The sequence below is a fragment of the Somniosus microcephalus genome, chromosome 4 (genome assembly GCF_052327205.1).
Source record: "Somniosus microcephalus isolate GS21.2 chromosome 4, FLI_Smic_1.0, whole genome shotgun sequence".
Taxonomy (NCBI): domain Eukaryota; kingdom Metazoa; phylum Chordata; class Chondrichthyes; order Squaliformes; family Somniosidae; genus Somniosus; species Somniosus microcephalus.
Window position 1 is genome coordinate 69,270,579 of NC_140990.1, and position 21,894 is coordinate 69,292,472.

At 49.3% G+C, this 21,894-nt stretch overlaps 1 protein-coding gene across 1 annotated transcript in view; it reads left to right on the forward strand.

Annotated features, from left to right (window-relative positions):
* The first annotated feature begins 1,611 nt into the window (after window positions 1–1,611).
* LOC147119151 (uncharacterized) overlaps window positions 1,612–21,894 on the forward strand; it is a 64,207-nt gene continuing 43,924 nt past the window's right edge. Inside the window, exon 1 of the mRNA XM_085984872.1 lies at window positions 1,612–2,914. Within this exon, the coding sequence (XP_085840998.1) occupies window positions 1,707–2,914 (1,208 nt within the window). The 5' untranslated portion in view covers window positions 1,612–1,706. The remainder of the gene's footprint in view (window positions 2,915–21,894) is intronic.

The window sequence follows — 21,894 nt, forward strand, 5'->3', positions numbered from 1 at the left end:
TAGTGTATTCCCTTGCCTTGTTAGCCCTCCCCAAATGCATTACCTCGCACTTCTCTGGATTGAATTCCATTTGCCACTGTTCTGCCCACCTGACCAGTCCATTGATATCTCCCTGCAGTCTGCAGCTTTCTTCTTCATTGTCAACCACACGGCCAATTTTTGCATCATTTGCAAACTTCTTAATCATACTTCCTACATTGGTCCATATCAATGATTTGGACTTGAATCAGCAGAACACGTTGTACTGATGTCATGACGCCAGCACCTTTTATGATGTCACGGCGGCCCAGTTCGTGTCACCCGCCGCCCGCCCACTGCTCCTGCGAGATCTCTCCCTATTGGTCGGCGGACGCGTCAATCCCGTCCGCTGCCCGCGGTCACGTGCCCGAGGCGCTCTCCGACTCCGCCCGAGTGAAGTCGCTCCATTCGGTGCCTGCGGAGCCCTCGGACTCTCAGGTTTGGATTCCCCTTTATTCTCTCCCCTCCTCTGATCTCAATCAGATCTGGGGGAAAACTCACTTTCCCTCACTGATTGCGGCTCTTAACCAACACCGACTTTACAAAGAAAGCCCCGCGCAGCAGCCTGGAGCTCGGGGGCCCAGCGCGCAGGCGCAGGGGAGGATGATTGACAGGGGCCCAGGGTGTGTGCTGAGCATGCGCGGGCCGGGCGGGGCCATAGTGTGCATGCGCGGTGTCAGCCATAACTCAGCGCGGCGGCCGGAGCGCTTTCTCGAGCGCGGGGGCTTGTGGGAATTGCAGCCGCCATTACTGTTGATCATTTCAACCAACCTGTGCAGCAGCTGGGGCCTGAAAATCAGCTTCTCTGCCCCTGGGCTGGGAAAGGGAGACATGAGGCAACATTCTCCCTCTTACCCCATTTTTAAACTCCTTTTACAGGGTTTTAGAGTCATAGAGGCACAGAAGGAGGCCATTCGGCCCATCGAGTCTGTGCCAGCTCTCTGTAGACCAATCCAGTCAGTCCCATTCCCCCGCTCTACCCCCGTAGCCCTGCAAGTTTATTTCCCTCAAGTGCCTATCCAGTCTCCCCTTGAAAACATTGAGTGTCTCCGCTTCCACCACTTCCGTCGGCAGCGAGATCCAGGTCCTCACCACTCGCTGCATAAAAAGGTTTTTCCTCGCATACCCCCTGTATCTCTTGCCCAAAACCTTAAATCTGTGTCCCCTAGTCCTTGTACCATCAACTAGTGGGAACAGCCTTTCCCCATCTAGCCTATCCAAACCCGTCATAATCTTGCACACCTCCATCAAATCACCCTCCTTTGCTCTAATGAAAACAAATCCAGCTTCTCCAACCTGTCCTTGCAGCTAAGATCCCCCATCCCTGGACCGATTCTGGTAAATCTCCTCTGCACCCTCTCAAGGGCCTTCATATCCTTCCTAAAGTGTGGTGACCAGAACTGGACGCAATAGCCCAGTTGTGGCCTAACCAGCGTTTTATAAAGATCCAGTGTAACTTCTCTACTTTTGTACTCAATACCTCTATTTATGAAGCCCAAGATCCCATATGCTTTGTTAACCACTCCCTCAATACGAGACAACATTCTCCCTCTTACCCCTTTCTCAACTCCTTTTACAGGGTTTTAGAAGTGGAGCAGCTACAGACAGGAAGCTCAGACCAAACATCACGTCAGGGTCAGACAAAGTCGTTCGATTCATCAGGTCCTGAATATCATCGGCCTTTGCACATGGAAGGAGAGAGCAGTGATCACAGCGCAGACGAACCGTACAAGTGTTCCATGAGTGGTCTCGGATTCAGCCGATCGCCTGACCTGGCGAGATACGTGCACCGTCACACCGGGGAGAATCTGGGTAAAGGTGGGGACAGCGGGAACGGATTCAGTTCCCTGTCTGTGTTGGAAGTTCATCGGCACAGTCACGCCGGGGACAGTCCGTTCACCTGCTCCGTGTCTGGGAAGGGATTTGTTTATTCATCCCTGCTGCAGACACACCAGCTTGCTCACACTGATGAGAGACCGTTTAACTGTCCTGACTGTGGGAAGAGTTTTAAAAGTACCCGGGATCTGACGAAACACCAGCGTACTCACACTGGAGAGAGACCGTTCACCTGCTCCGTGTGTGGGAACTGTTTCACTCAGTCATCCAACCTGCTGATACACCAGCGAATTCACACTGGGGAGAGGCCGTTCACCTGCTCCGTGTGTGGCAAGAGATTCGCTCATTCGTTCAGCCTGCAGACACACCAGCAAGTTCACACTGGAGAGAAGCCATTCTCCTGCTCGGTGTGTGGGAAGGGATTTGCCGTGTCATCCAGCCTGCTGAGACACCAGCTTGTTCACACTGATGAGAAACCGTTTAAATGTTCTGACTGTGGGAAGCACTTCAAAAGCTCCCAAGAGCTGAAGCAACACCAGCCCCTACACGCTGAAGAGAGGCCGTTCAGCTGCTCCGTGTGTGGGAAGGGATTCGCTCAGTCATACAACCTGCGCATACACCAGCGAGTTCACACCGGGGAGAGACCGTTCACCTGCTCCGTGTGTGGGAAGGGATTCGCTGTGTCCTCGAATCTGCTGGCACACCAGCGAGTTCACACTGGGGATCAGCCGTTCACCTGCTCAGTGTGTGGGACAGGATTTGCTCGGTCATCCCACCTGCGAACACACCAGCAAGTTCACACTGGGGAGAGGCTGTTCACCTGCTCCGTGTGTGGGAAGGGATTCTCTACATCATCCAGCCTGCGTACACACCAGCGAGTTCACACTGGGGAGAGGCCCTTCACCTGCTCCGTGTGTGGGAAGGGATTCGCTCAGTCATACAACCTGCGGACACACCAGCGAGTTCACACTGAAGAGAGGCCGTTCACCTGCGCCGCATGTGGGAAGGGATTCGTTCGGTTATCCAACCTACAGGTACACCAGCTTGTTCACAGTAGAGAGTCCATTTAAATGTTCTGACTGTGGGAAGAGCTTTGAAAGCCCCCTGGATCTGACGATACACCAGTGAGTTCACACTGGGCAGACACTGTTCACCTGCTCTGTGTGGGGGAAGGGATTCACACTGTCATCTACCCTGCTGAGACACGAGCTTGTTCACACTGTTCTGTAGCGCAGGACCCTGCAGACAGCTGGGGCGACATCAACATGGAATGGATGAATATTTTATAATTTTTGTACTGCTGTTTAATCTTTCAAACTGTTGTGCTGATGATTCCCTTGATTTGACTGTTCATGGTGTTCCATAGAATGTACAGCACAGAAACAGGCCATTCGGCCCAACTGGTTCATGCCAGTGTTTATGCCCCACACGAGCCTCCTCCCACCCTAGTTCAGTTAACCCTATCAGTGTATCCTTCTCGCAGTAACCAAGCTTGTGTATAAGAACAGGCCACTTAAGCCGTTGTCAGTTGGAACAGACTTGAGAAGATCGCGCGCGAATCCACTGTACTTCTATTCTCCAGATTGAGGGAATTATCACCCGATCTGTGTTATGCAGCATCTTAATAAAGTCTGGAGAGACAATGTGTTCTTGTGAGCTTGATTATCTGGTATCCGAAACCCTAGGACTCCCGATCTTTAGAATCAACCTCAGTGTGTGGAAAGGGATTCCCTGGTGTATCCCACCCGCTGACACACCAGAGTGTCCACAGTGTGACTGCGGTGGGTCGATTCCACTGTTTCCGATGCCTTTAATCACATCCAGGACTGAACCAGGTACCTGGGGCTTGTGGATGTTAAAACCCCAATAACTGGGCTGGATTTTAATATTCTGTATAAATAAATCAGCTTTGTTTGAAATACCCAGTCTATTGAGTCCTTGTTTCTAAGATAAGACGAGAGGTAATTGATGACTTGTTACAGACATTCCCTGTCCTCTCAATATCTGTGTCCAGGGGAAAAGTTGAGGGGTTTGTGTTCATAGAATCATAGAAAGTTACAGCACGGCAGGAGGCCATTTCGGCCCATCATGTCTGCGCCGGCCAACAAAGAGCTATCCAGCCTAATCCCACTTCCCAGCTCTTGGCCCGTAGCCCTGCAGCTTAGAGCATCCCAAGTGCACATCCAAGTACTTTTTAAATGTGGTTCGGGTTCCTGCCTCTACCACCCTTTCAGGCAGTGAGTTCCAGACCCCCACAACCCTCTGGGTGAAGAAATTTCTCTTCAAATCCCCTCTAAACCTTCCACCAATTACTTTAAATCTGTGCCCTCTGGTTTTTGACCCCTCTGCTAAGGGAAATCGGTCCTTTCTATCCACTTTATCTAGGCCCCTCATAATTTTATACACCTCAATAAGGTCTCCCCTCAGCCTCCTCTGTTCCAAGGAAAACAGACCCAGCCGATCCAGTCTTTCCTCATAGCTAAGATTCTCTACTCCCGGCAACATCCTTGTAAATCTCCTCTGTACCCTCTCTAGTGCAATCACATCCTTCTTGTAATGTGGTGACCAGAACTGCATGCAGTACTCTAGTGTTTTATACAGTTGAAGCATAACCCCCCTGCTCTTGTATTCTATGCTACGGCTAATAAAGGCAAGCATTCCGTATGCCTTCTTAACCACCTTATCTACCTGGCCTGCTATCTTCAGGGATCTGTGGACATGCACTCCAAGGTCCCTTTGTTCCTCTACACTACTCAGTGTCCTACCATTTAATGTGTCTTCCCTTTCCTTGTTAGCCCTCCCCAAATGCATTACCTCACACTTCTCCGGATTAAATTCCATTTGCCACTGATTTGCCCACCTGACCAATTTATTGATATTGATATCTTCCTGCAGTCTACAGCTTCCTTCTTCAGTATCAACCACACAGCCGATTTTAGTATCATCTGCAAATTTCTTAATCATACCCCCTATATTCAAGTCTAGATCATTGATATATACCACAAAAAGCAAGGGACCTAGTACTGAGCCCTGCGGAACCCCACTGGAAACAGCCTTCCAGTCACAAAAACACCCATCAACCATTACCCTCTGCTTCCTGTCTCCGAGCCAGTTTTGAATCCAACTTGACACTTTGCCCTGGATCCCATGGGCTTTTAACTTCGTGACCAGTCTGCCATGTGGAACCTTGCTAAAAGCCTTGCTAAAGTCCATATACACTACATGAAATGCACTACCCTCATCTACCCTCCTTGTTACCTCCTCAAAAAATTCAATCTAGTTTCTCAGACACGACCTTCCCTTAACAAATCCGTGCTGACTATCCCTGATTAATCCGTGTCTTTCTAAACGAAGATTTATCCTGTCCTTCAGAGTTTTCCCCAATAATTTTCCTACCACCGAGGTTGGGCTGACTGGCCTGTAATTACTCGGTCTATCGTTTTCTTCCTTTTTAAAAAAGGGTACCACATTAGCAGTCCTCCAGTACCACACCTGAAGCCAGAGAGGATTGAAAATGATGGTCAGGTCCTCTGCTATTTCCACTTTTGCTTCACTTAACAGCCTGGCATACATTTCATTCGGGCCTGGGGATTTATCCACTTTTAAAGCTGCTAAACCCCTTCATACTTCCTCTCCCACTATGTTTACTTCATCTAATTTTTCACACTCCTCCCCCCGATAGCAAAGTCTGCTTCGCCCCTCTCCTTTGTGAAAACAGACGCAAAGTATTCATTAAGAACCCTACCGACATCTCCCGCCTCCACACACAGATTACCCTCATGATCTCTAATAGGCCCTACCCTTTCTTTAGTTATCCTCTTAATATGTTTATAAAACATCTTTGGGTTTTCCTTGATTTTATTTACCAAGAATTTTTCATGCTCTATCTTTGCTTTCCTAATATCCTTTTTAATTGCACCCTGCACTTTCTGTACTCCTCTAAAGATTCTGGAGTATTTAGCCCCCGGTATCTGTCATTCGCCTCCCTTTCTTTCTTTATCCTACCCTGTATGTCCCTAGACATCCAGGGGACTCTAGATTTGTTCAGAAGTCCAGAACCCTTGTTGGGCTTGCTACATACTGACTAAAAAAGTTCTCCTGGATGCATTTTAGGAATTCCGCACCCTCTATACCCTTCACACTAATTTTATCCCAGTTAATATTGAAATACTTGAAGTCCCATACTATTACTGCCCTATAGTTTTTGCACTTCTCAGAAATTTGCCTATATTTGTTCTATCTCCCTCTCACTGTTTGGGGGTCTGTAGTACACACCCAGCAGTTACTTCATGACTGAAGTTTTATTCCCATTGAGGTTCTGGATGTCACTATGGGGGAATGGAACATCTTAGATAAAGAGTAAAGCTCCCTCTACACTGTCCCATCAACCACTCCCAGGGCAGGTACAGCACGAGTTAGATACAGAATAAAGCTCCCTCTACACTGTCCCATCAACCACTCCCAGGGCCAGGACAGCACGGGTTAGATACAGAATAAAGCTCCCTCTACACTGTCCCATCAACCACTCCCAGGGCCAGGACAGCACGGGTTGGATACAGAATAAAGCTCCCTCTACACTGTCCCATCAACCACTCCCAGGGCAAGTACAGCACGGGTTAAATACAGAGTAATGCTCCCTCTACACTGTCCTATCAAACACTCCCAGGGCAGGTACAGCACGGGTTAGATACAGAGTAAAGCTCCCTCTAAACTGTCCCCATCAAACACTCCCAGGGCAGGTACAGCACGGGTTAGATACAGAGTAAAGCTCCCTCTACACTGTCCCATCAAACACTCCCAGGGCAGGTACAACACGGGATAGATACAGAGTAAAGCTCCCTCTACACTGTCCCATCAAACACTCCCAGGGCAGGTACAGCACGGGTTAGATGGTAAAAGACTTAGATGGTAAAGAGACCTACATCAGAATGCTGTTCATAGACTACAGCTCAGCATTCAACACTATCGTCCCCAACAAGCTGGCCACCAAACTCCACACTCTTGGCCTGAACACTTCCCTCTGCAACTGGACCCTGGACTTCCTATCAAACAGACCCCAGTCTGTCAAATTAGGTAACCACACCTACACCCCCCCTGACCCTGAACACGGGGGCCCCACAAGGATGTGTGCTGAGCCCCCTCCTCTACTCCCTCTTCACCCACGACTGTGTGGCTGTTCATGGTTCCAACACCATCATCAAGTTTGCGGATGACACCACGGTAGTCGGCCAGATCACCAACAACGATGAGTCAGCCTACAGGGAGGAGGTCCAGCATCGCGTGAAGTGGTGCGCCAATAACTACCTGGCCCTTAACATCAAGAAAACCAAAGAAATCATTGTGGGCTTCAGGAAGTCTAAAGGCGGAAGTCACACCCCCATCCACATCAATGGGGCTGTGGTGGAAAGGGTGGACAGCTTTAAGTTCCTCGGAGTCCACATCACGGAAGACCTCTCCTGGTCCCTCAATACCTCCTCTCTGGTGAAGAAGGCCCAGCAGCGCCTATATTTCCTAAAGAGGCTGAAGGGATGTAACCTGTCACCCCTGATCCTCTCTAACTTCTACTGCTGCACAATAGAGAGCATCCTGATGAACTGTATCACAGTATGGTATGGCAGCTGTAGCTACTATGACTGGAAAGCCCTGCAGCAGGTAGTCAAAACTGCCCAACGCATTACCGGCACCCGGCTACCGACCATAGAGCACATATACCAGAAACACTGTTTACGGAGGTCACTGACCATCATCAAAGACCCTACCCACCCCAGCCACAGTCTGTTCACCCTCCTGCCATCTGGGAGACGCTACAGATGCATTCGCACCCGTACGACCAGATTTAGGAACAGCTTCTTTCCCAGGGCTGTCATCCTACTGAACTCCACAAATAAACTCTAAAGCCTGCACATCTGCCAATGCACTTTATTATGGTTATATTTATGTTAATGTATTACAAGCCAAATGTATGTTGAATGTTTAAATGTCTTAATCTAAATGTACACTCTCGGGAGCCGCAAGCCTACATTTCGTTGTACTGCACTTGTGCACTAACAATGACAATAAAGTTGATTATGATTATACAGAGTAAAGCTCCCTCTACACTGTAAAATACCCTGGTCGTGTATACATATATCTGTAGGATTAGGGTTTGGTTTAATCTCATGTGATGACGGTTTTTCTGCTTTCTGTTGACTTGTGGATTTGTTCTGTGCTAGAAATGATGAGATGGTTAAATTGTCCATTCCCAGGGTGTTTCCGGGTTTGATAATATCCATTCACAATTGGGCTGACAGTGCTGCTTGCTTCCTGCTGAGGTCCAGGATGTCTGATCCCTGCCTGTTTAACCACAACTTTGTCAACACAATGGGCTGAAGCCAGCGACAGGAAGTGGGACAATGGGCCCTGGATGATCAACAAGTTGGCATCTGGTGTTTTGTCAGGAAGTCCCTCATTTCCGGGCCTCTTTTTCACAAACTCTGGTCAGGCCCCAATGAATCATCTGGGACCGTAGGCCTGACTAGAAGCCTTTGTTCTGGAGCAACAGGATTGAAAAGCAGAGAAGTTATATTAAACTCAGATACAACCTTGGTTAGACTGCACTGAGAATACAGTTCTGGTCTCTGTATTAAAACAGGGATATCGAGGCACTGGAGAAGGTGCAAAAAAGATTGACAAGAATTATACCAGAACTGAGAGGTTATAACTATCAGGAAAGACTGCACAGGCTGGGGCGCTTGGCTGAGGGGCTTTGATAAGGGTCGAGGTAGAGAAGATATTTCTACTGGTGGGGGAGTCTAAAACTAGGGGTCATAAATATAAGATCGTCACTAATAAATCCAATAAGGAATTCAGGGGAAATAATCTGCCTTCCTGTTTTTAGAAACACAAACATAGAAGATAGGAGCAGGAGTAGGCCATTCGGCCCCTCGAGCCTGCTCCCCATTCAATGCGATCATGGCTGATCATCCAAATTCAGTACCCTGTCCCTGCCTTCTCCCCATATCCATTGATCCCTTTAGCCTTAAGAAATATATCCAACTCTTTCTTGAATATATTTAATGAATTGGCCTCCTGGTAGAGAATTCCACAGGTTCACCACTCTCTGGGTGAAGAAATTCCTCCTCATTTCTGTCCTAAATGGCCTACCCCTTATCCTTAGACTGTGACCCCTGGACTCCCCGACCATCAGGAACATTCTTCCTGCATCTAGTCTGTCTAGTCCTGTCAGAATTTTATAAGTTTCAATGAGATCCCCTCTCATTCTTCTAAACTCCAGCGAGTACAAGCCCAATCGACTCAATCTCTCCTCATACGTCATTCCTGCCATCCCAGGTATCAGCCTGGTGAATTTTCGCTGCACTCCCTCCATGGCAAGAACATCCTTCCTCAGATAAAGCGACCAAAACTGCACACAATACTCAAGGCGTGGTTTCACCAAGGCCCTGTACAACTGCAGCAAGACATCCTTGTTCCTGTACTCAAACCCTCTTGCTATGAAGGCCAACATTACCCAGAGAGTGGTGAGAATGTGGAACTCGCTACCACAGGGAGTGGTTGAGGCGAATAGCAGAGATGCATTCAAGGGGAAGCTAGATAAAGAGGAGGGTGAAAGGAATAGAAGGATGTGTTGATGGGGTTCGATGAAGAAGGGTGGGAGGAGGCTCGTGTGAAGCAGAAACACTGGCACGGACCTGATGGGCCCAATGGCCTGTTTCTGTGCTGTGAATTCGATGGAATGACAACCTGTTGTGCAAACCTGCTGACAACAACAACTTGCATTTATGTAGTGCCTGTAACGCAGTGAAATGTCCCTCGGCACTTCACAGGAGCGTTATCAAACAAAACTCGAGACCGAGCCACACAAGGAGATGTGAGGACCGATGACCAAAAGCCTGGTCAAAGAGGTAGGTTTTAAGGAGCATCTTAATGGAGGAAAGCGAAGTAGAGAGATGGAGAGGTTTAGGGAAGAAATTCCAGAGCTTAGGGCCCAGGCAGCTCAAGGCACGGCCTGCCAATGGTGGAGCGATTAAAATCAGGGATGCTCAAGAGGCCAGAATTGGAGGAGCGCAGATATCTGGGAGGGTTGTGGGGCTGGAGGAGGTTACAGAGATAGGGAGAGACCGAGGGCCATGGAGGGATTTGAGAACAAGGATGAGATTGTTGGACTGGGACCCAATGTAGGTCAGCGAGCACAGGGTGAACGGGACTTGGTGCGAGTTAGGACATGAACAGTCGAGTCTGGAGGTAACAAAGGTTTGGATGAGGGTTTCAGGCAGGAAACGTGGCAGTGAATTCACTCCCAGCAAATAGCAGTGTGATAATGGCCAGATAAGAGCTATCCACCCTCATCCCACTTCCCAGCACTTGGTCCGTAGCCTTGTAGGTTACAGCACTTCAAGCGCATATCCAAGTACTTTTTAAAATGTGATGAGGGTTTTCTGCCTCTACCACCCTTTCAGGCAGTGAGCTCCAGACCCTCACCACCCTCTGGGTGAAAAAATTCTCCTCAAATCCTCTCTAAACCTCCTACCAATTACTTTAAATCTATGTCCCTGCTTATTGACCCTTACATAAGAAATAATAGCAGGAGTGGGCCATACGGCCCTCGAGCCTGCTCCGCCATTCAATAAGATCATGGCTGATCATCGACCTCAACTCCACTTTCCCACCCAATCTCCGTATCCCTCGATTCCCCTAGAGTCCAAAAATCTGTCTCAGCCTTGAATATACTCAAAGACTCAGCATTCACAGCCCTCTGGGGCAGAGAATTCCAAAGATTCACAACCCTCTGAGTGAAGAAATTCCTCCTCATCTCAGTCTGAAATGTTCGACCCCTGATCCTGAGACTATGACTCCTAGTTCTAGACACTCCAGCCAGGGGACACAACCTCTCAGCATCTACCCTGTCAATCCACTTCAGAATCTTGTATGTTTCAATGAGATCACCTCTCATTCTTCTAAACTCCAGAGAGTAAAGGCCCATTCTACACAATCTCTCATCATAGGACAGCCCTCTCTTCCCAGGAATCAATCCAGTGAACCTTCGTTGCACCCTGAACACGGGGGCCCCACAAGGATGTGTGCTGAGCCCCCTCCTCTACTCCCTCTTCACCCACGACTGTGTGGCTGTTCATGGTTCCAACACCATCATCAAGTTTGCGGATGATACCACGGTAGTAGGCCAGATCACCAACAACGATGAGTCAGCCTACAGGGAGGAGGTCCAGCATCTCGTGAAGTGGTGCGCCGATAACAACCTGGCCCTTAACATCAAGAAAACCAAAGAAATCATTGTGGACTTCAGGAAGTCGAAAGGCGGAAGTCACACCCCCATCCACATCAATGGGGCTGTGGTGGAAAGGGTGGACAGCTTTAAGTTCCTCGGAGTCCACATCACGGAAGACCTCTCCTGGTCCCTCAACACCTCCTTTCTGGTGAAGAAGGCCCAGCAGCGCCTATATTTCCTAAGGAGGCTGAAGGGATGTAACCTGTCACCCCTGATCCTCTCTAACTTTTACCGCTGCACAATAGAGAGCATCCTGACAAACTGTATCACAGTATGGTATAGCAGCTGTAGCTACTATGACCGGAAAGCCCTGCAGCGGGTAGTCAAAACTGCCCAATGCATTACCGGCACCCGGCTACCGACCATAGAGCACATATACCAGAAACGCTGTCTACGGAGGTCACGGTCCATCATCAAAGACCCTACCCACCCCAGCCACAGTCTGTTCGCCCTCCTGCCATCTGGGAGACGCTACAGATGCATTCGCACCCGAACGACCAGATTTAGGAACAGCTTCTTTCCCAGGGCTGTCATCCTACTGAACTCCACAAATAAACTCTAAAGCCTGCACATCTGCCAATGCACTTTATTATGGTTATGTTTATGTTAATATACTACAAGCCAAATGTATGTTGAATGTTTAAATGTCTTAATCTAAATGTACACTCTCGGGAGCCGCAAGCCTACATTTCGTTGTACTGCACTTGTGCACTAACAATGACAATAAAGTTGATTATGATTATTATTATTATTGCACCTCCTCCAAGGCAAGTATATCCTTCCTTAGATAAGGAGACCAAAACTGTGCACAGTACTCCAGGTGTGGTCTCACCAAGGCCCTGTACAATTGTAGCAAGACTTCCTTACTCTTATACTCCAAACCCTTGCACTAAAGGCCAACATGCCATTTGCCTTCCTCATTGCTTGCTGTACCTGCATGCTAGCTTTCTGTGTTTCTTGCACGAGGACACCCAAATCTCTCTGAACACCAACATTTGAAAGTTTCTCACCATTTAAAAAGTATTCTGTTTTTCTATGCTTCCTACCAAAGTGAATAACCTCACATTTCCCTACATTATACTCCATCTGCCACCTTACTGCCCACTCACTAGTCTATCTATATCCCTTTGCAGACTCTGTGTTCTCCTCACAGCTTACTGTCCCACCTAGCTTTGTATCATCAGCAAACCTGGATACATTACACTCGGTCCCTTCATCTAGGTCATTAATATAGATTGTAAATAGCTGAGGCCCCAACACTGATCCTTGCGGCACCCCACTAGTTACAGCCTGCCAACCTGAAAAAGATCCGTTTATCCCTACTCTCTGTTTTCCGCCCGTTACTATATTATCCCCAACCCCATGAGCCCTAATCTTGTGTAATAACCTTTTATGTGGCAGTAAGAGTAAGGTAGTAAGAGGCAGGGTGGGGCCTATTAGGGACAAAGAAGGTGATATATGCTTGGAGGTGCAGGGCAAGGCTAGAATACTCAAGGAGTACTTTGTATCAGTGTTTACTAAGGAGGTGGATGCTGACAAAATATCGGTAGAAGTGGAAAAGGTAGAAGCAATGGAAGGGGTGAAAACTGATAGACAGGATGTACTAGAAAGGCTGGGTATGCTTAGAGTGGACAAGTCGCCTGGTCCAGATGGCTTTGAATCCCAGGTTGCTAAGGGAATTGGGGGAGGAGATAGCAGAAGGGCTTGCCATAATTTTCCAATCTTCCCTAGATGCAGGGGAGGTGCCCGAGGATTGGAGAGTGGCAAATGTGACACCATTGTTCAAGAAAGGGTTTAAGGACAATCCTAGCAACTACAGGCCAGTCAGTTTAACAGCAGTGGTGGGTAAAGTTTTAGAAACAGTAATCTAGGAAAAAATTAATGGGCATTTGGAGAGGTTTAAGCTAATTAAGGAGAGCCAACATGGATTTGTAAAAGGCAGATCGTGTTTGACTAATCTAATTGAATTTTTTGATGAAGTAACAGGGAGGATCGATGAAGGGAATGCAATGTATGTTGTCTACGTGGATTTTCGGAAGGCGTTTGACAAAGTACCACATAGAAGGCTGGTTAACAAAATTCAGGCTCATGGAATAGGTGGGTCAGTGGCAGCTTGGATAAGGAATTGGCTTAAGGACAGAAAACAGCAAGTTGTGGTAAATGGCTGTTTTTCAGACTGGAGGATGGTAGACAGTGGTGTTCCCCAAGGGTCAGTGCTGGGGCCACTGCTTTTTTTGATATATATATCTATATATATAAAGGAATCGATCTGTCTATCTGTCTGTCTATCTGTCTGTCTATCTGTCTATCTGTCTGTCTGTCTGTCCTCACGTGTGCGTTTGTCCGGCTATGCGCTCGAAAGTTATAGAGCGTACCTACGCGTGCGTTACGTCGAAAAAAGCTTACGGTTCCAAAACGGTCGTAAGCGTATTTACGTTTCGGCCGGACAAAGATCGCGCCCGCGGTATCCGAAAAACGTTCAACATTCCGCTCATTAGCATCTCATTATCCGCTCATTAGCGATAGAGTGACCTTGAGGTCGACCAATCGTACGCCGGGTTGCTGGCGCGTGCGGCCGGGCCCTCCTACCGTCGAGTGACGGGACGATTGACCAATCCTACGCTTCGGTCACCTGACGGTCGACCAATCGGTGCGTGTGTGGGCGGGCCTTATCGTTCTGAACCGAGGTGAGTCGCCGCCATCTTGATTCCAAACTTTTCCTTTCTATTTCCCGCTTTCTGCGTCTTTAAAAAAAAAGTTAATTACTTTCTAAATCTTTTATCTAATCTCATTAATTTTCCTACCTTTCCCCGTTTTTCCAGGTAGGCCTCGAAGCCTCGGCCTCTCCTGCACACCCATGCCCCAGCTAGGCACCTCCCGGCCCCCGTCAACAAGCGGCCCCCGATCGCCGCCATCTTTGTGAAGGCTGGAGGGGCGGGCCTCAGCCGAGCGCCGCTATCTTGGTAAAGGGTGCGCGCGCAGCAGGAGCAGCTGAGACGCGGCATCTCTCTCTGTTCCCCGCTCGGCTCGGGCGGGGCTCTCGGGAGTGCAGATCTCGGGCGGGGCTTGGAGAGCGGGAAGGGTTACCCCGGCAACTGGGCCCGCCGGCCGTCTCTCACAGCCGCAATCGGCGCTCTTGAAGCCAGCTCGGGAGGGCGGGGCCATGTTAGTGCGTGGGGCGGCACGGAGCTCCGTGGAGCCATCGCCGGCGCTGGGCTCGGGTGCTTTGTGGCCTGCAGCCGAACAGCGGCTGCGCACCTCGAGCTGACCGGGGCGCTGGACTCGGCTGGGCCAAGTCTTTGCGGGTGTTCGCCTCGGCCAATGGCATCAGGGTGGTGGCCGAGGCCGCTAAAGCGTCCAAGGGAACGCGTTCATCCAGGTGCCGAGGCCCGGGCCCCGGGGCGGAAAGAGGGATTGGAGCGGGGGATGAGGGCTCGGGCAGGGGAGAGGAAGAGGGGGGAGAGAGAGGAAGGGGGTAGGAAGGTGGTGAGAGGGAGGAGGAGGGGAGGGGAGGAGGGAGGGGAGGGGAGGGAGAGGGGGAGGGGAGGGGGGAAGAGGGAGGAGGAGGGGGAAGACGGAGGAGGAGGGGGGGAAGAGGGAGGAGGAGGGGGAAGAGGGAGGAGGAGGGGGGAAGAGGGAGGAGGAGGGGGGGAAGAGGGAGGAGGGGGGAAGAGGGAGGAGGAGGGGGGAAGAGGGAGGAGGAGGGGGGAAGAGGGAGGAGGAGGGGGAAGAGGGAGGAGGAGGGGGGAAGAGGGAGGAGGAGGGGGGGAAGAGGGAGGAGGAGGGGGGAAGAGGGAGGAGGAGGGGGGGAAGAGGGAGGAGGAGGGGGGAAGAGGGAGGAGGAGGGGGGAAGAGGGAGGAGGAGGGGGGAAGAGGGAGGAGGGGGGGAAGAGGGAGAGGGGGGGAAGAGGGAGGAGGAGGGGGGAAGAGGGAGGAGGAGGGGGGAGAGGGAGGAGGAGGGGGGAAGCGGGAGGAGGAGCGGGGAGGAGGGGGGAAAGAGGTAGGAGGGGAAGAGGTAGGAGGGGGAGGGGGGAAGAGGTGGGAGGGGGAGGGGAAGAGGTAGGAGGGGGAGGGGGAAGAGGTAGGAGGGGGAGGGGGGAAGAGGTAGGAGGGGGAGGGGGGAAGACATAGGAGAGGGAGGGGGAAGAGGTAGGAGGGGGAGGGGGGGAAGAGGTAGGAGGGGAGGGGGGAAGAGGTAGGAGGGGGAGGGGGGAAGAGGTAGGAGGGGGAGGGGGGAAGAGGTAGGAGGGGGAGGGGGGAAGAGGTAGGAGGGGGAGGGGGAAGAGGTAGGAGGGGGGGAAGAGGTAGAAGGGGGAGGGGGAAGAGGTATGGGGGAGAGGGGGAGGAGGTAGGAGGGGGGAAAGAGGGGGGAGGAGGGGAAGATGTAGGAGGGGGGAAGAGGTAGGAGGTGGGGGGGAAGGGGTAGGAGGGGGGGAGAGGTGGGGGGAAGAGGTAGGAGGGGGAGGGGGGGAAAAGGTAGGAGGGGGAGGGGGGGAAGAGATAGGAGGGGGGAAGAGGTAGGAGGGGGAGGGGGGGAAGAGGTAGGAGGGGGAGGGGGGAAGAGGTAGGAGGGGGGAAGAGGTGGGGGGAAGAGGTAGGAGGGGGAAGAGGTAGGGGGAAGAGGTGGGGGGAAGAGGTAGGAGGGGGGGAAGAGGTAGGAGGGGGGGAAGAGGTAGGGGGGGGAAGAGGTAGGAGGGGGGAAGAGGTGGGGGGAGAGGTAGGAGGGGGAAGAGGTAGGAGGGGGGGAAGAGGTAGGAGGGGGGAAGAGGTAGAGGGGGGGAAGAGGTAGGAGGGGGGACGAGGTAGGAGGGGTGAAGAGGTAGGAGGGGGGAAGATGTAGGAGGGGGGAAGAGGTAGGAGGGGGGGAAGAGGTAGGAGGGGGGAAGAGGTAGGAGGGGGGGAAGAGGTAGGAGGGGGAAGAGGTGGGGGGGGAAGAGGTAGGAGGGGGAAGAGGTAGGAGGGGGGAAGAGGTAGGAGGGGGGAAGAGGTAGGGGGGGAAGAGGTAGGAGGGGGAAGAGGTAGGAGGGTGGGAGGAGGTAGTAGGGGGTGGAAGAGGTAGGAGGGGGGAAGAGGTAGGAGGGGGGAAGAGGTAGGAGGGGGAAGAGGTAGGAGGGGGAAGAGGTAGGAGAGGGGGAAGAGGTAGGAGGGGGAGAAGAGGTAGGAGGGTGTGAAGAGGTAGGAAAGAGGTAGGAGGGGGGGAAGAGGTAGGGGGGGAAGAGTGTGGTGATTATTCTTGTTTTGTAAGAAGTATTGTGATTGGTTGTCTGTTTCCTGCCTTGAGATGTATGCTGTAAACTCATTGGTAGTTGATGTCATGTGATTTGTGGTGGCCATCTTAAATTCAGTTCTCTACAGCCTTTGTTGGGACTGGGTGTTGAAGATGTGCTGCTGGATTTTTAAGGTTAATAAAGCCTAGATTTAGAAAGGCAAATCTACTCTTTATTTCAATTTATTAACCTTTTGTTAGAATGGAGCGATATCTTCAACCAGAACGATTTAATGCTGACCCTAATTCTGCAGGAGTGGATGATAAATGGAAACACTGGTATCGTACATTTAAAAACTTTTTGGGTGTGTTGGATCAAGAGTCTCTAAATAAGTTGAATATACTGATCAACTACATTGCTTCGGATGTGTATAAGTATATCTTGGACTGTGAAACTTACGAATTGGCTATTGCTACATTGGAAAAGATTGTTTGTTAAACCAAAGAATGAGGTATTTGCACGTCATCTTCTATCTGCCCGTAGGCAGCAGGTGGGAGAATCTTTGGATGCTTATTTACAAGCACTTCGGTGCCTTGGTGCTAACTGTAATTATAAGGCCGTGTCGGCAGAAGAATATAAGGAAGAATCAGTACGGGATGCTTTTATTAATGGATTACTGTCTAGATCAATTCGTCAGCGGTTATTAGAAAATAAGACTTTGGATCTCAAGAGTGCTTTTGCCAAGCCTCTACATTGGATTTGGCTCAGAGAAGTTCGGATTCTTACGCTCTTTTTAATCGGCCTGCGACTGTGGTTTCGGCAGTTCCGGATGAAAAGGAACTATGTGGACTTAATAGGAGTGGTTTACCAGATTCTGAAACAGTTTCTACTTCGGCTGCTGTTGCCTCTAGGATTCAGAAGTGTTATTTTTGTGGGAACGCCCGGCACCCTCGTCTGAAGTGTCCTGCTCAGGAGGCTGTGTGTAGTAAATGCGGCAAGAGAGGTCATTATGCACGTGTTTGTAAATCAATTGCCTCCTCTGCGACTATTCGGCCTTTAGATAGGGCGTTTATTGCATCAGTTTCTGCTGCCTTTGCTCATGGCCTAAATAAAGCTATAGTTACGGCCCAAGTTAATGGGTTAGAAGTGAAGGCCCTTATAGATACGGGCAGTACCGAGAGTTTTATAAGTCTTCAGTTTGTGAAGGAGAAGCGTTTGAAAATTTCGCCTGTTACTTATCAGGTGTGTATGGCTCAGACGACTCTCACCTCACAAGTAGCTGGTTGTTGCCTTGTGAAATTAATTCTTCTAGGTAATACGTATACCGATATACGCCTATCTGTTTTGCCTAATCTCTGTGCGGATATTTTGATTGGTCATGATGTGCTTCAATTACACGAGTCTCTCAGTCTTTCTTTTGGAGGAACTAAGCCACCTTTATCTATTTGTGGATTAACTTCTTTATCCATTTCTCCATTATCACTTTTTTCCAATTTGATGCCGGATTGTAAGCCAATTGCTACCAAGTCAAGAAGGTATAGCAGTCAGGATAAAGAATTTATTAATTCTGAAGTTCAACGTCTTTTATTGGAAGGAATCATTGAACCTAGTTGTTCGCCCTGGCGGGCACAAGTAGTTGTCACCACTAACGAGAGACATAAGAAACGAGTGGTGATAGACTACTCTCAAACTATTAATAGGTATACTCAATTAGATGTGTACCCTTTGCCTAAGATTGATGAGCTTATCAACAAAGTATCTCAGTATAAGGTTTTTAGCACTATTGACCTAAAGAGTGCTTATCATCAGATTCCTATTGTTAAGAGGGATCAACCATATACGGCCTTTGAGGCTGGCGGAAAGCTGTATCAGTTTTGCCGAGTACCGTTTGGTGTTACTAATGGTGTTGCCTGTTTTCAACGGGCAATGGATGCTTTTATAAGTGATAATTCTCTCTCTGACACCTTTTCATATTTAGATGACATCATGGTGTGTGGCAAATCAAGGGTGGAGCATGATTCTAATTTAGAAAGATTCCTTCAAGCTGCGGAAAAAGTTGGTTTAACTTTCAATAAAGAGAAGTGTATCTTTTCGACCACTGAGGTAATTCTACTGGGGTATATTATCTCGGGAAACAAGATTAAACCGGATCCAGAACGCCTGCGACTATTGATTGATTTACCTTGTCCTACTAATTCTAAGGCTTTGCAATGAGTTGTTGGACTGTTTTCTTATTATTCTAATTGGATTGCAAACTTTTCACAGAAGATCCGGCCCCTTATTTGGGTTACGACATATCCTCTATCATGGGAGGCCAGGACGTGTTTTGATAATTTCAAAAAGGATATCCTTGGAGCAGTTGTGCATTCTATTGATGAGCAGGTTCCCTTTGTGATTGAGACGGACGCTTCCGATTTTGCAATTGGGGCTACTCTGAACCAAAATGGAAGACCTGTGGCCTTTTTCTCACGTACTTTGAACAATAGTGAGAAAAGACACTCCTCAATAGAGAAAGAGGCGTATGCAATAGTAGAAGCACTGCGTAAATGGAGACATTATTTATCGGGGCGACATTTTACGTTGGTAACTGACCAAAAATCTGTGTCCTTTATGCTTGATGTGAAACATTTTGGAAAGATCAAGAATGATAAAATAATGAGGTGGAGGATTGAGTTGGCATGCTACCATTTTGATATAGTTTACCGTCCGGGGAAGGATAATGTTGCTGCTGATGCGCTGTCGAGGGCTTATTGTTCTGTGATTTATGGAGATACGCTTATTAATCTTCATAATGCTTTGTGCCATCCTGGTGTTATGAGGATGATACACTTCATACGCAGTAAGAATTTGCCCTTTTCAGTTGAAGACGTCAAGCGGATGACTTCATCATGTTCTATCTGTGCTCGGTGTAAACCGAATTTCTTTAAGCCTCAACGAGCTCATCTTATAAAGGCTACTTCTCCTTTTGAACGTTTGAGCGTTGATTTTAAGGGGCCTCTTCCTTCAACGACTCAGAATCGATATATATTTACTGTTGTGGATGAGTTTTCAAGGTTCCCTTTTGCTTTTCCTTGCGCAGACGTATCAGCTGCTACAGTTATCAAATGTCTGACTCAACTTTTTGTCATCTTTGGGATGCCTGCGTATATCCATTCGGATCAGGGAAGTTCTTTTATGTCTTCCCCGTTGAAGGAATACCTCCAGAGTCGGGGAATCTCTACTAGTAGAACTACCCTGTATAATCCCCAGGGTAATGGACAGTGCGAACGATATAATGGGGTGATCTGGAAGGCAGTTATGTTGGCTTTGACATCCCGGAACCTTAAGAATACACAGTGGGAAATGGTATTGCCTGATGCCCTGCATTCCATTAGATCATTGCTTTCAACGGCTACTAATGTGACCCCCCATGAAAGGCTCTTTAACTATCCGCGGAGATCTACTACGGGATACTCAGTACCTTCATGGCTTACCATGCAGGGACCTGTGCTGCTTCGACGCCATGTTAGATTGTCAAAATATGATCCTTTAGTGGAGGAGGTGGAGCTGTTGGAGGCAAATTCCCAATATGCTAATATTCGATTCCAAGATGGGAAAGAAAGTACTGTTTCAATTAAAGACTTGGCTCCTTGTGGTGGCCAGCCCTCTTCTGAGGATATTAACAATAGTCATGATTCAGATAATGTGGATGTCGTCACAGATACTACGAATATTTCCAATCCTATTGCAGATAATTATAATTCTATTAGTCAGCCCTCAATGGATGTTCATGACCGTCCCAGTTTACCTCCTGATGGGATTTCTAATCTGGAAACCGTTGATAATCGGGATATGGATAGCCTTCCTGCAGAAGATACTTCCGTGTCTCCTGGTGTGGGAGGGCAAGGAATTTCACCAAGGTTAAGAAGGTCGACACGAACAAGATATCCGGTCGACCGATTGAAAATGGACTTTTAAAATAATTTGATAGTAATGTTTTAAAATTGTTGAAATATTATATTTGTATTGTTTTAGTTATAAATAATTAATTGTAAATTGTAAAGGCTACCTAGGTTGGAGTATGTTTTAAAAGGAGGGGTGAATGTGGTGATTATTCTTGTTTTGTAAGAAGTATTGTGATTGGTTGTCTGTTTCCTGCCTTGAGATGTATGCTGTAAACTCATTGGTAGTTGATGTCATGTGATTTGTGGTGGCCATCTTAAATTCAGTTCTCTACAGCCTTGGTTGGGACTGGGTGTTGAAGATGTGCTGCTGGGTTTTTAAGGTTAATAAAGCCTAGATTTAGAAAGGCAAATCTACTCTTTATTTCAAAGAGGTGGGGGGGGGGAAGAGGTAGGAGGGGGGGGAAAGAGGTAGGGGGGGAAGAGGTAGGAGGGGGGGAAGAGGTAGGAGGGGGGAAGAGGTAGGAGAGAAGAGGTAGGAGGGGGGAAGAGGTAGGAGGGGGGAAGAGGGAGGGGGGAAGAGGTAGGAGGGGGGGAAGAGGTAGGAGGGGGGAAGAGGTAGGAGGGGGGAAGAGGTGGGGGGGAAAGGGGTAGGAGGGGGGGGGAAGAGGTAGGAGGGGGAGGGGGGAAGAGGTAGGAGGGGGAGGGGGGGAAGAGGTGGGGGGGAAGAGGTAGGAGGGGGAGGGGGGAAGGGGTAGGAGGGGAGGGGGGAAGAGGTAGGAGGAGGAGGGGGAAGAGGTAGGAGGAGGAGGAAGAGGTAGGAGGGGGAGGGGGGAAGAGGTAGGAGGGGGAGGGGGGAAGAGGTAGGAGGGGGAGGGGGGAAGAGGTGGGAGGGGGGAAGAGGTGGGAGGGGGGAAAGAGGTAGGAGGGGGAGGGGCGGGGAGGAAGAGGTAGGAGGGAGTCGGTGTTTCATCAATTAGGGGCATTTCCTAATTAAGAAAAAGTCACAGAAACGGATACAGATTTATTGGCATCATTCGAACAACCAGCAAAGATTCAGCATCAAACTATGTCTGAGTTTCTGCTTCACACAGGTGGTCAGAAGCTGCAACGTAAGACTTCAAGCATTACTAACTACACCCTGGATCCCAAATATTAACCAGAATTATATTCAATGTTAGAAGTATTTTAAACTACATAAAATTTACATGTGGAACAAGTAACAGTGTTTTGAAATTATTAAATCGCAGATTAAAAGCCTTAAGAAAGTGGCTCCTGATTCCTCCGGTCAGAGGGTAGCTGGCTTCATTGTCCTGTAACACAGTCATCGCAATATAACCCACGGTCACCGCGGCTGGGCTCTAAGTCCAAGCCCTTCCCCGCGGTCTCAACCGTCCCGCCGACCTCACAAAATGGCGGCCGCCCTTCACCCACCGGGCTCTGAGTCCAGCCCCTTCCCTCACTCTCACCTTCCCCCTCTCTGTCTCTCTCTCCTTCCCTCTCTCCCTTTCTCTCCTTCCCCCCTCTCTCTCTCCTTCCCCCCAGTCTCTCGCTCTCTCCATCCCCCCAGTCTCTCACTCTCTCCTTCCCCCCAGTCTCTCTCTCCTTCCCCCCAGTCTCTCTCTCGCTCTCTCCTTCCCCCCAGTCTCTCTCTCGCTCTCTCCTTCCC